We start from the raw sequence: 14,231 nt of genomic DNA on the forward strand, positions 1-14,231 counted from the left end.
GGGGGGGGAGTCAAGCCACTGCACACAAATCAAATTTCTGAGAATGTGTATGTCCTACTTAAATTATAAAATCACTGTCATTTGTGGAGTCCTTTCCAAACATCTGCATAAACATTTTGGAAATCAAGTAGTGGAGGGAAGGGATTTTTGGAAGAGAATCATGTTACATGTGCTCTCTAATAGGCCCATAGAAGAAAATGTCTGAGGACCGTACCATATTTTCTCTCCATCCTTGTTGGATGCTGCATGTTTGTAGTGTTAAAAGAATTAAATCTGGATATCTGACTATCTGTTTTTGGATACACGTGGTATATGTGCCACTGGTTTGAGCATGACATTTTAGATCTCCCATATAATCAGGCCATTCTATTACTTTTACTCCATAGCATAATTTTATACAAAATATCAACATGCCAAGAAACCAACTGAAAAATGGTTCTTCCAATTATGTATTACTTTTGGCAGGAAGGATTCAGTTATGGGGACATCCTATTGCTGTGGACTGGGCAGAACCAGAAGTTGAAGTTGATGAAGATACAATGTCATCAGTTAAAATCCTCTATGTGCGAAACCTTATGCTTTCAACCACTGAAGAGACAATTGAGAAAGAATTCAACAATATTAAGCCAGGTAGAAAATGACAAAGTAGTTTTTTTAGCAGTTGAGGTTTTAAGTCCATTAAGTTGAGGGTTTAAGTCCATTAAGTTAGATCTTGTAGAGTTATAGTAAACTATCAGTAGTTGGTCAGTTTTTCTGAAATATTAAAATTGCCGGAACACCAACATAAAAGATAAAATAAGCTTTTTCTCCTGTAAAACCTTGGAGTGCAGAAACAATTTTCACCAAACTTAAGTTCCTAAAACAGCCACTGCTGGCATTAAATCATCCAGTAAGCTGCTAGTTTTCTAATTGACAGCACAACTGACATTGTGTATGTGAAGTCCTAAGAATTTTACGTTAGTAAAAATTATTTCTGTTGTGACATGTGTTTGTGCTCTCTAGTGACTTAGTTTCTTCAAAAAGGTTCTTTTGGGGCAGTTTTTTAAACATTATGTAGATCTTACCTCCAAGGAGAGTGAGACTATGTGGCTGTGTCTAGACTGCATCCCTTTTCCCTAAAAGGGATGCAAATTAGACACATCACAATTGCAAATGAAGCGGGGATTTAAATCCCCCCCAGCTTCATTTGCATAAACATGGCTGCCGCTTTTTTCCGGCTCAGAGCTTTGCTGGAAAAAAGCGCTAGTCTAGACGGGGATCTTTTGGAAAATAAAGCCTTTTCCGAAAGATCCCTTATTCCTTATTTTAAGAGGAATAAGGGATCTTTCGGAAAAGGCTTTATTTTCCGAAAGATCCCCGTCTAGACTGGTGCTTTTTTCCAGCAAAGCTCTGAGCTGGAAAAAAGCAGCAGCCATGTTTATGCAAATGAAGCGAGGGGGATTTAAATCCCCGCTTCATTTGCAATTGCGATGTGTCTAATTTGCATCCCTTTTACAGAAAAGGGATGCAGTCTAGACACAGCCTGTAAGTGGGACAGACTCTTCAATATTTTTCTACAAAAAAATAGTAATGTTGAAAAGATAGTGATTCAGGATGGCTGCTGTACTCCTGCCCACCATGACTGGTTGACTTTTGAAGCTTCCATTCTCGTCTGAAAAGTGGTTTTATATAATGAACATTACCATAAAATGTGGACACTGAAGAATCACAAAGCACTTGGACTCTTTAAACCTGTATATAACTTGACCAGGACATGTAGCTGAGTAAAGATAGCATAGGGAGGGATTCAAGTGACAAACCACATGGCTATTAACATGGGAAGGAGGCTACATGCCCCCACCTCCTCTGTCTATGGCATCTGGGCATGGCCAGTCCTAACCAATTGGCAGCCCCAGGCAGCCACCCAGCTTGAAAATTTGTCAAGTGAAAAAAAAAAAAAAAAAAGGTCAGGAAGTAACCAGGGAAACCTGGGGGGAGGATTCAGGTGGTTGGGCCAAAATGTGGTCGCAGCCTGCCCCATAAGGCTGGCTCTGTCAGCAGCCCCCTGAAAATGGCAGCCCCGGGCAACCGCCTGGCTTGCGCGCCCCAAGACCAGCTCTGCATCTGAGTGAGTTTGATGTGGGGTTACAGAGCTCCCACCATATAAACCATAACTCAGGATAGACTCTCCTCAGCCTTTCGGGCCACAGATGTTGCCAGACCAAAGAGTCCCAGTTTAGGGAGGTTCAACCTGTATTTCTATACTAGAACTACAGAGAGGGAGAGGGAAGTTTCTAAGGAGCAACTTTTGTGGAGCTAGATGCTTCAAAAAAACCCAGACAGCTGTTAAAATAATAAAGGGGTTAGTGGTTCAGATCTTAACACCCTCTGACTGGCCAGTGGGAGACAGGAGGAGATGCATTCCTGATTTCCCAGGCATGGATCCAACCTCTCCCAGTTGCCCATCACACTGCAAGTTCATTCATATTTCTCATGGAGTAAGATGGATTTAATTCACTTATGTTTTCCATTCTAGGGCTCACAAGGAATGTAATTATAAGCTTAATTCCCCATCATAAAAATGAATAAAATACAGAAGTTTATATAAAATACAATCCATAAATTAGACTAATATTGTCCTTATAGCTTCCATTACAGATACCTGAAAGTATACAGGGTGGGATTTTCAAAAGTGTCTATGTGAGTTGACCACATAGTCCATTGAATTTCAATGGGAGTTTTGTTCCTAAATCATTCAGAAGCTTTTGAAAATTCCACTTTATATAGCAAAGTGCATTTTAGCACTCCAAGAAATACAGTAATCTCTCCGCTACTTTCTTGTGCTCATCCTGATTAAATCATTCGTGATTTACCTCACTTCTGTTACATTTCTCCTTAAAGTATAAATATATATATCACAGAGCCTAATAACTCTTCTGCTTTGTCTCCACTCCATAAATTTCTTTTCATATTAGGCTGCAGCTGAAAAAGCTATTAGATATTCCTTTATGAATCATTTTTGTCTTTTGAATGCGTCAGTATAATATTTTAGCAAACATGAAGTTGTTAAATACACCCTTTTAATTTCAGCTTCTTCCCCCACCCCTTATTAATCTCATTTTGTCCCAGGACATTTTCACCTATTAGAACTTATTTTAAAAATGGTTTATAGTTACAGACAGGCAGGCTCTGACCTCACCAGCTCTCAACACAGACCTCCTAATGCCTCAATTACCTTAGTGCCTCTTGGATATTTCCCAGGCAAACTCCCTCTGTTGGCTGCCACTCAGTTTGCGCCAGCTGCCTTTTATATAGGGCTACTCACTCAAAGCAGGTGCCCTGGCTCAAAGCCTTGCCTCCAATCCAATCAGCCCCTCAAGACCCACCTGGAACAAAGCACTCCCAATTCACACTTTTCAAACAGACAAACACATGGTCAAACAGTCCCTGCAACTAGCACCAGTCAAACAAATAGTCAGACTGGCCCTTAGATACTGACCTCACCAACTCACAATACAGCACCACCACCTTCTCTCTCTCTCCTTCCCCGTCCCCTCCCCCCCCCCCCCCCCCCCCCCCCCGGGCAATGCCACATTCACCTTAGCGCCTCTCAGACTTTTCCCAGACAAACTCCCTCTGTTGGCTGTTGCTCTATTCACTGCTGGTCACTTAAAGCAGCTATAAAATTCCATCATTTTGTGCTTAAACCAAATTTGCTCAAAGGAAATGGAGACTAAAATGGTTTATGTAAGCTTGTAAACTGTGTTTTCTGTAATGATATATTTTTGCAAGTTTTTCATTTACTATGTCTGGGAAGAAGCCGAGATATGAACTTGGAGGGTTATTGAGTATGGGTGGGGAAAGTACGGAACAGGATTTTTATGGGACAGGGAGGAACTGTTAGGGAGTTTCCCCCATGTAGGCACATCTGCCCCCATCCCCATGTGTCCTTGCACCCCTTGCCCACATGTGTCTCTCCACTCCCACTCAGATACCCACGCCCCCATCCCCATGTAACCCTGCACCTCCACTCCCACTCAGCCTCTGCCCCAGTCTGTCCTCTTGCACTAGACTGTCTGAACCCCACCCAGCAGCCGCATGCTGTCTGTCTCCCCCTGTCTCCTGACCTGGCCTAACAGGCACTTTGAAGAAGGTCGGCTCTTTCTCTTCCCTAGCTGGCTGGAAGCTGACACTCTTTTCTATTGCCACAGCACCCTCTGGTGGACAAAAGGTAGAACTGCAGCAACTTTCCAGCACAAGCCTTTTTCTGTGCAAAAAAGCTTGGCTCATTGTATGGCTCATTAATCATGCACTCACACAGTGGTGCAGAACTCCCCCAGGAGTAACTCTGTATAATTAAGGCCACAACATCAAGACTGAGAGGCCCATCACTGAATTTAATGTTTCAAATTTATGCTCATAGTCCTAAATCCAGAAATAGACTATCCAGTATTTGCTAACATCATGGAAGTTATTTGGTCAGGTGACTTAAAACCAAAGGATCCAAAGAACAGAGTTTCTCTGGCAATGTGAACCTGAGGTGAAAGTGAGCCTGTTTGAGCTGGCACTGTGTACCACTAAGAACTTGCCACTGGTACCAGCCCATATACAACCAATGTTAAAGCACTGCCATATTGCAGCTGTGCTGCTGTAGCATTTGAAGTATAGACAAATCCTAACTTAGCATTCGTGTGCCACTTTTTTTCCAGGACCTGCATCTGTGACAATAAGGCTATGTCTACACTGCAGGCTTTTTGTGCAAGAACAAGTGTTCTTGAGCAAAAACTTGCAGAGCGTCTACACTGCATGCTCATTCTTGTGCAAGTAAATTTACAGTAAAGCGTCAGAAGACAGGGCTTCTTGCGCAAGAGTTATTCATTTCCCCATGAGGAATAATCCCTCTTGCACAAGAACTCTTCCACAAGAAGGCAATGTAGACAGGCAACAGAGGTTTCTTGTGCAAGAAAGCCCTATGGCTAAAATGGCTATCAGAGCTTTCTTGCGCAAGAGAGCATCCTCACTGCCATGGATGCTCTTCCACAAAAGCACATGGCAGTGTGGACGCACTCTTATGGAAGACCTTTTGCACAAGTACTCTTGTGCAAAACAGTTCTTGCACAAGAAGCCTGCAGTGTAGACATAGCCTATGTGTCTCAGTAGCAGAAGAGAATAGAAGTGCATTTCCAGGAAATGGGTCTGGAGAAGACAGGTGTGACCAGGTCGGGCTATGGGAGAGTGATAGAAGGGAAATATATTAGCCCAGATTAAATAGGTCCCTGTTCCCAGGGTAGACTAAGATGGGCTGTTCCAGGACCATCAGGAACATGCTAGAATCAATCAGGACAATTAAAACACCTGGAGGCTTTCAGACTCAGGGGAGTCAGACTAATCAGATCACCTGGGATCCAATTAAGAACCAGCTGAGACTGGTTTAAAAAGACTTCCCTTCTGTTAGCTCAGCGTGAGGAAGGTGCTGATGAGAAAAAGTGTGATAGTTTGGGGGGGAGAAAATGCAAGTGGGTATTAGGAGGAAGAACCCACAGTAAGGAAGGTGCTGGGGAAAAGCTGTGGGGAAGTGGCCCAGCTGATACAGAGACATTACAGAGAGCTGTTATCACAGAACCTTTACCCACTAACTTCCCATTTCAGCATGGCAGAAAAGATTGGCTTTGGTACAGGCTTTGTCGTGCCCTGTACTTCTTGGAGTAGCCACAAAGACTGTGAAGTTTGGTTTGCCCTCTTTTTTTTCCACCCATGCTGGCCAAGAGTAGATCAACAAACAGCAAGCTGGTGTTTAAACTGAGGGCAGCTTGAGCCTTTGAGGCAAATAATCCACCTGACAGTGTGGGAGCCACCAAGATTCAGGAGGAGCTTTGTCAAACAGGCTTGAAGACTCAGGGACCTCAGTCAAAGTAGATTAACAGAAAGAAGGTGAAGGGGTGGCTGGTTTACAGTTGATAAATCTTTACATGAGGAACAAATACTTAATAATGGGACCTACAGTCCAGCAGAGAAAGATGTAGCACAGTCTGACATTGAAGCTGGACAAACTCAGACTGGAAATAAGGCAAACACATTTTGACAGTGAGGGTAGGTAGCCATTGGAACAGTCTACCAAGGGTCATGGTGCGGACTACGTTTTATCGCTTGCACTTTTAGTAAAAGTCATGGATGGGTTATAGGCAATAAAGGAAAGTTAGTGTAAGCCTGTGACCTGTCAGAGACTTTTTCTAAAAATATCCAAAATGGGGTGGAAGAAGGTGCCAGCACCCCCGCACTGCTGGTGCTCTGGGGTCCCCCACTGCCTGCAGCAGTAGGAGCTCTACACTGTCCACAGCCCTGGGCAACTGCAGGGCCTTTGGCTCAGAGATCCAGGGTCCCCACTGCCCATAATTGCTCAATCAGGGCCGTTACTGCCTAAGGTGTCTTGGCACTACAGGGGGCCTCCACCACTCATGGTAGCCAAGAGCTGGATATCTCCCTGCTGCTCACAGGAGCCACAAGCAGTGGGTCCTAGGTTGGCAGGTCCAGCCCCACCACCAATAGGCTGAAGTCACAGAGGTCTCTGAAATTCACAAACATGGTGACTTCAGTGACCTCTGTGACAAAATCAAAGCCTTAATCAGGATGGATTCTCCATCCCTGATAACTTTTACATTAAGACTGGATCTTTTCCTGTAGGAATTGGTATGGGGAAGTTCTGTGGTTTTGGACTCTATGACTTTATGCAGAATTTGTCCCCATTTTGGCTACAGCACAATGTAGTCCATTCTCTCCCTGCCTGACCATACCATATAGCAGTGATGGGCAACTTAGGCTGCGAGTGGGCTTCATGAGTGACCCTCCATCTCATTGGGCTGCAAGATTGTCATACCAAGACAGGGTATAGGGTAGTTTTCCTAATCTCACTTGTATACCTAGAATTTGCAGGGTGTGCTGACTGAACCATGGCAGTGCTTTGACTGGATGCAGAGGGACACCTGGCTCTCACAGCCAATGTTGTGTGCAATCAGCCTCTTCCTCTCGTCCCGTACTCTTGCTTGTGTGTCACATTAGTAATACTGGCAGGGGAAAAGAAACCTATGTGGACAAAAATCAGCCGAATCTGGTAACCCTGTACATGAGCAATGGTAAACAAAATGTCTTGTGGGCCACACAGAGAACCCCAATGAGCTGCATGCAGCCCTCGGGCCACAGGTTGCCCACCACTGCCCTATACAAAAAAGGCTTATTTTAGAGCAGGCGTGGGCAGCTTGAGTTACATTTTTTGAATGCAAAACTTTCTAAAGAGTGTGAGGGAAATTGACATGCAATCCTGGTTTGTCCCATTACTATCTTTCCTTTAGTACATCCATATTTGTAGTCCCACACCTGCAGGTGCTTATTGTGCATGTTCACTGACAGCTCTGCTCTTTTTTCTGGGGCAGAATCAACAGTGCAGGTTTTTTCATGAGAGTTCTAACCATCATAAAGTTTTCCTCACAGGCTGTGCAAATAGCACTTGTTTGCATAAATGCACCTTGTTGCAGAATCCAGAAGATCTGATGTATAGATCAAAAAATCCTACATTTCCATTGAAAATCTGTAAACTGACACAGATTTAATAGACTGTACACAAACATTGGATTTGGAGTAATGCTTCTCTGTCTGACCCTTGTTTCCCCACTCCTGCTGTCTGGGTGATGTGTCTGTGTATGCACATGCTCTGCAAAATTGCTTGGCAATCAGAAAGGAGAACAAATATTCAGATATTAGGACTACCTTGCAATCTGTAGGACAGATGACAAATCTGTTCATTGACTTTATAATGCCTGCTGACAAAAGGCTCTGATGCAAAAATGAAAAAGGCAAAGTTTTGTACAAGGAAATTAGTGTTTCTAGACTTGCTGGCTGTGCTGAGGCTGCATGGATGTACGAGTCAAGGACAAGTTGCAAGAAATAAACAAAACCAAAGTGAATTTATATTGCATATGCCTAGAAGAAATCAAAATCAATCACATAAACATATGACTCCAAGTGACATTTTAAACAAACTGAATGTGAATGTTCCATTGAATCTGACATAATTCAATAATATATTACATAACCAGCTGACAATTGTATTCAGCCATCATAGTAGAGACTACCAGCCATAAATTCCTGAATTGAAATGCATTTGAAGGCATTTCCTCGCTGGTGTGGTTTTTTGTGGGGTTTTTAAAAAAAAATTTCATGTATATAGTTGTAGAATAATCTAGAACTTCCCTTAAAACCCAGGATCAAGGTTCTATTACATTCTGTGTTGGTTGTAGTTCTAGTTCTATCTACTATACATATTTTTCTTTTCAGTCCCAAATTTTACAAAGTCTGATCTAGCTGAAGTCATATATCTGAAAATGGAACTGCAAGAGTAAACTTGACCTTGTAATTAAGAAAGGGCAACTCTTATTTTATTGTGTGTTAATAGCATATCTATTTGGGATTACTTAAATTAACTGCACTTTTCTGTAACCAAATAGGAAAAACAAACCAATGTAGTTTTAAAAATACTTGGCAATTCCAGATCTGTGGAATACTTAGTTTACTTAGTCTATTAAAACTTTTAAACTCTGAGAAGTGTTATCATTGAGTTGTATAATTAGAGTTAAAACTATGCCATGAGAGGTGTAATAACTATTCACTTTGATCATGACCCTACAACAATTTATGCACAAGCTTAGTGTTATACACAAGTAATATTAATGAGTACATTGTAATATTCACATACATAAAGTAAACCATATTCATAAGGGTTAGCAGATTAGAATTTGTTTTGTAAAACTGAATTCTAACAGCACAACCCAGAATGTTAATTCAAATCTGTATTCCTTTGAAAAGAGGGTTGCAGAACTAATATCCCAATATTTTTATAGGTGCAGTCGAAAGAATAAAGAAAATCAGAGACTATGCATTTGTACACTTTAATAACAGAGATGATGCAGTTGAAGCTATGAAAGCCTTAAATGGGAAGGTAATGCTGGACTAGTAGCATTCAGAATATATTTGTATCAGAAAAGTGTATTTGCTTTTTTAGATTGTTTGCAATTTATGTAATCAAGTCTCAGCTTTTGGGTGTTCGCAAACTATTCTTTTTGATTATTTACTATGTGTTTGCATAATGGGAAATTGATCACATGAATCAGAGTACAGACTCGATGCAAGAAACAGAATAATGAATAAATCACTAATTCTGAATCATAGGTTAGAAAATCTCATGCTTGAACTTGAATATTTTTTCCTTATTTTCAACAAAAAACAAGGCAATGTGTAAATTAGTACATGATGACTGCAAACGTGATCAAACCAAAAGAGCTGTGCAGAATTCAAAGATCTGGAAAAACTATTATTTTCAGAATTCAGCCAATTGTAATGCCCAATATATCATATGGAATTATAATGCAATAACCAGGTCTTAAGAGTTATTAACTAGTTTATTGTTTTCATGTTACTAATATTATGTATAATATTATATTATATATTTCTTATGGGCTGATATTCCCTCTTTTATTCCTACTGCTACTAAGGAATCACTTGACATGTGCCAATTTCTTTCCAAACACATAGGACTACTCCTGCTCTCTGAAGTGTACAATCTGTAAAAGTGTACTAATATAACTTCAAATTATATTAATGGGATTTACACACATATTAAAATATAGTCCTGTGTCAAGACCATGACTGCAAGAGAGGAAATTCAAGGTCCATTATTTCAAAGATATGGAGTTTTTAATCCCCTCTTTCCACAGGTTCTGCATTGCAACTGAATGCATGCTTGTTAAGAAAATGAATCCATTTACCTCTGGTAAAACAAAATAGTCATTAGTCAGGTATAATACAGTTCAACAGTTCTCCCAAAAAATTGAATCTAAAAGCTATACAAAGCCATCTGCGCATCTACAAATATACTCCACATATTCTGAGGTGTGCAATCACTATCTTGAACATCTGTTTTGGGAAAATAGGTAATGCAGTCACTTTTGCATTGAAGGGTGCTGTACCTCGCAGAAAAATTGCATTGTACCATTGGTGCATATTTCACATCACCTGCTGGAATCAATGCTGAAGATGCAGTGCTTATAATCAACATCACAATGAAAACTGGATTCTTGTTAATGGGAGGGGTTGTTTGTTGTGGGTTTTGGGGAGGATGCAAGAGCCTCCCCTGCAAAAATGGCAGCTCATTAGCAAGCAGTCCCTGCTTGCCGTTTGAGAGGCAGTAAGCGGGGGACAGGAGCCGGTGCTGGGGGGAGCCAGCTTAAAACCTGCTTCCCCACAGCACCAACCCCAGGGTACTGCATTCTCTCCCTTCTCCCGCTCTCCCCCGCCACCTCTATATATTTAAAATGCAAAGCTGAAGGGTGGGTGGCTCCAGAGCCAGCCTCTTCTGTGGCTCTGCACAGCAGAGCTTATCGACTAATCGTATAGTTGATACAAATTGTATCGACTATACAACTAGGCAGATAATTGCATTTTAACATCCTTAGGATGTGGTTTACCTAGACTTTAGTAAAGCATTTGATATAGTCTCATATGACCATCTTATCAATAAACTAGGGAAATACAGCCTAAGTAGGGCTACTATAAGTAACTGGCTGGATAACCATTCTCAGAGAGTAGTTATTAATGGTTCACAATCATGCTGGAAGGGTAAAACAAGTGGGGTTCTGTAGAGGTCTGTTTTGGGACCAGTTCTGCTCAATATCTTCATCAACAATTTAGATGTTGGCATAGAGAATACGCTTATTAAGTTTGCAGATGATACCAAACTGGGAGGGGTTACAAGTGTTTTAGAGGATAGGGTCAAAATTCAAAATGATTTGAGCAAACTAGAGAAATGGTCTAAGATAAATAGGATGAAGTTTAATAAGGACAAATGCAAAGTATTCTGCTTAGGAAGAAACAATCAGTTGCACACCTACAAAATGGGAAGCAACTGTCTAGAAAGGAGTACTGTACTGCAGAAAGGGATGTAAGGGTCATTGTGGACCACAAGCTAAATATGAGTCAACAGTGTGATACTTTGCAAAAAAAGCAAGCATGAGTCTTGGGGATGCATTAACAGGCGTGTTGTGAGGAAGACACAAGAAGTTATTTTCTGCTCTACTGTGCACTGGTTAGGCCTCAGTTGGAGCATTGTGTCCAGTTCTGGGCACCACATTTCAAGAAAAATGTGGAGAAATTGGAGAAAGTCCAGAGAACAACAACAAAAATGATTTAAGGTCTAGAAAACATGACCTATGAGGGAAGACTGAAAGAACTGGCCTTGTTTAGTAGTTTAGAAAAGAGAAGACTGAGAGGGAACATGAGAGCAGTTTTCAAGTATCTAAAAGGGTGTTACAAGGAGGAGGGAGAAAAGTTGTTCTCCTTGGCCTCTGAGGATAGGTCAAGAATCAATGAGCTCAAATTACTGCAAGGGAGGTTTAGGTTGGACATTAGAAACAACTTCCTAGCTGTCAGGGTGGTTAAACACTGAAATAAATTGCCTAGCGGGTGTGTGGAATCTCCATCACTGAAGAGATGATCTAAATGGTACTTGGTCCTGCCATGAGAGCAGGGGACTGGACTTGATGATCTCTTGAGGTCCCTTCCAGTTCTGGTATTCTGCAGTTCTATAATTCTATGTCTCTGGAGGTAGGACTCGTACTCCCTAGTTCCATGCATAAATATAGACCAACTTCTTCTAACCTCACAACAGCAGTAGGTAGAAGAGGAGCAAACTGCCATGGTTTATACATTTTGCAATAGCAGCCGGTGTTCCTCTGTCCCTAGGAATATGGCCTCACTCCAGATGATTCTCAGGCTCTTTCAGCCACCTCACCTAGGTAGTTGTGGTTAGCAAAATGCAGAATTAGGCTGGGCTTACACACAATAGTCACTATGATGTTGGATATTATACTACCTTTGTGCTTCTCTTACATTTTTTCATGCATTTCTTCTTCTTTTAAAGGTGCTGGATGGCTCCCCTATCGAAGTGACATTAGCAAAACCCGTAGACAAAGACAGTTACGTTAGATACACCAGAGGCACAGGGGGACGAGGTACTGTGCTGCAAGGAGAATACACTTACACATTTGGACACCTGTATGACCCTGCCACAGCCTACCTTGGAGCTCCAGTCTTTTATGCACCTCAGGCCTATGCTGCTATTCCTAACCTTCATTTCCCTGCCACCAAGGGTCACCTCAGCAATAGAGGCATTATCCGACCTCCTTCCATTAGAGGTAATTCAGCAGTTATGTCTATGGCAATACAAAAACCTATCTTTGAAATAAGCTTCCTAGCTAGGCTAGTGGGTTAATTTATGAAATCAAATATCCATGCACTACATGAAAGTTGCACGTCCATGCCTCACATTAAAGCTGGTTCCAGGAAATTATTTTTAACCTGAGGCATACACCAGTTTTAACTAAATGGAGAAATTAACATGAACCACCTCAGAGTGTATAAGACAAAGCACACACCCTCACTCATGCACTTCAGTGTCCTTCAGAGAGGACCTTAAGCTGGGGCTGCTCCATGTGCTTAATGGTCTAAGTGTCCCAGGGCTACTGACAAATGGTTCCTCACTACCAAGGAACTCCAGCCCACCCTGTTCTTAGAAGTCCAATTACTAGCCATGAAACATTCAATAATCTTTCTGGGACACACAATAGCCTCTTACATTTCCTGCTGTCCTCAGCTACTACTCATTACCTACACATATCACTGTCTCCATTCACTAGGACAGACCTATTCACATAGCCCAGCTTTCTCTACTTCTTATATCATACATCCTTTTAAGAAAGGGACCAAAAGCCTTCACACACTGAAAAATAGCCACAGTCTTGGGAACTTCTCTTTTAAAGGGTGATGAAACCCTTCAGGCAGGCTGAGCAAACACAAAATATATATACTCCTTCATAAAGCCAGGAGCAAGCCAAATGCTTGTAAGGTATTGTAACAGTCTCTGAATGACTCTTGCTCCAAAGTAAACAACCAAAAATCCTCCATTTTGTCCCAGGACAGAAAAAACAAACAAAACAAGATTCTATCCCAGAAGCCTAGCAGTTGATTTTTCTCCTCCTTTTAATGGCTCATGAATGGGTTTCAGGAAAGTTAACCCTTCCCATGAGCTTCCATGCTCTGTGTATTGACTCTCACCTTCCCAGAACTATGAAGTTTTCCAGGAAGGCCATAACCTTAGCCATCCTGGGGCCCTAAGCAACATTACCAGGAGTGACAAATGAACTTCCAAAACAGAGATGAGAACAAGTAACTGCTGCACAATGTGCTTCAAGAAGCAGCTATACACACTAGCAAATGACTCTGTTGATGTCTTTTCAATCATGTAGACTACAGAAATCAAAACTGGGGATGGTTTTGTTGCAACATCATGTTGTTTGGGTTTTAATTTTGCAGCAACCAAGTGGTTGGGAGTAGTCTGGGGTCGTACGGTATCCGACCACCACAGATTTGGATATATAGTCCCAATTTTGGTCTATCACTGTACAGACAAAACATTAACTATTTAACATGATAAAATGTCATGCTTCTCAGTACGGTTTTTTGTTTTCTTTTAGTTTTTATTTTCTGCAATGAAACAAATGTAAAAAAAAACAGTATCAGAATGGATAGTTGCTAATGTTAATTTTGAAATAATTGGTGCAAAGTTACAGTAGCTAGAGATGGGCAAGAATCAAACCTTATGTTGAAAACATCCCCAGAACTAAAGTTTGAATTTTGCACATGCTCATTAACTTTATAATGGACTTAATTAAATTTGGGGGTGTTCAAAATCGAGATCCAGATTTTCTCATCCATTTCTAGTAGCAACTGATAAACATTACCAGCTAATAGCAGAGTGATGATGTCCTAAGTGAAATCAGGTGGTGTTTTAAACTCATTTCCAGGTAGAAAAAGATGCCCTAAAAACATAAGTCCTCAATAGAATTGAATTAACTAACCTAATCTCTAATCCCGCCTGCTGTGGGTGCTGGGACTCTGCAGCTGCTGCCGGTCCCCTGCTACCACATGGCAGCAGGGGCCAGATCTCCCTGCTGCACTCCCCTCCCTCAACACAGGGCTCCTGGCGTAGTCACACCCGTACCCTGCACTGCTCCTGCTCTGCAGCCCAACCTCATACCTGGACTCTGTGGTCCAGGAATGTCTGTGGTCCGGTTGCCAGACCAGAGAGTCCCGATTAAGGGAGGTACAACCTGTAGGGGAAATCCTCATTGTTGTTGTCCATGTTTTAG

The 14,231-nt window shown here is 41.6% G+C and overlaps 1 protein-coding gene across 7 annotated transcripts in view; it reads left to right on the plus strand.

The window, feature by feature from the left end:
- A1CF (APOBEC1 complementation factor) overlaps nt 1–14,231 on the plus strand; it is a 61,465-nt gene that overhangs the window by 28,765 nt on the left and 18,469 nt on the right. For all 7 annotated transcript variants that reach the window (XM_006121474.5, XM_006121476.5, XM_014572724.4 and 4 more), the window contains 3 exons: nt 466–630; nt 8,871–8,968; nt 11,945–12,218. In XM_006121474.5, coding sequence (XP_006121536.2) covers nt 466–630; nt 8,871–8,968; nt 11,945–12,218 — 537 coding nt within the window. The remainder of the gene's footprint in view (nt 1–465; nt 631–8,870; nt 8,969–11,944; nt 12,219–14,231) is intronic.

This window comes from Pelodiscus sinensis, chromosome 8, assembly GCF_052426305.1.
Source record: "Pelodiscus sinensis isolate ZL-2025 chromosome 8, ASM5242630v1, whole genome shotgun sequence".
NCBI classification, from domain to species: domain Eukaryota; kingdom Metazoa; phylum Chordata; order Testudines; family Trionychidae; genus Pelodiscus; species Pelodiscus sinensis.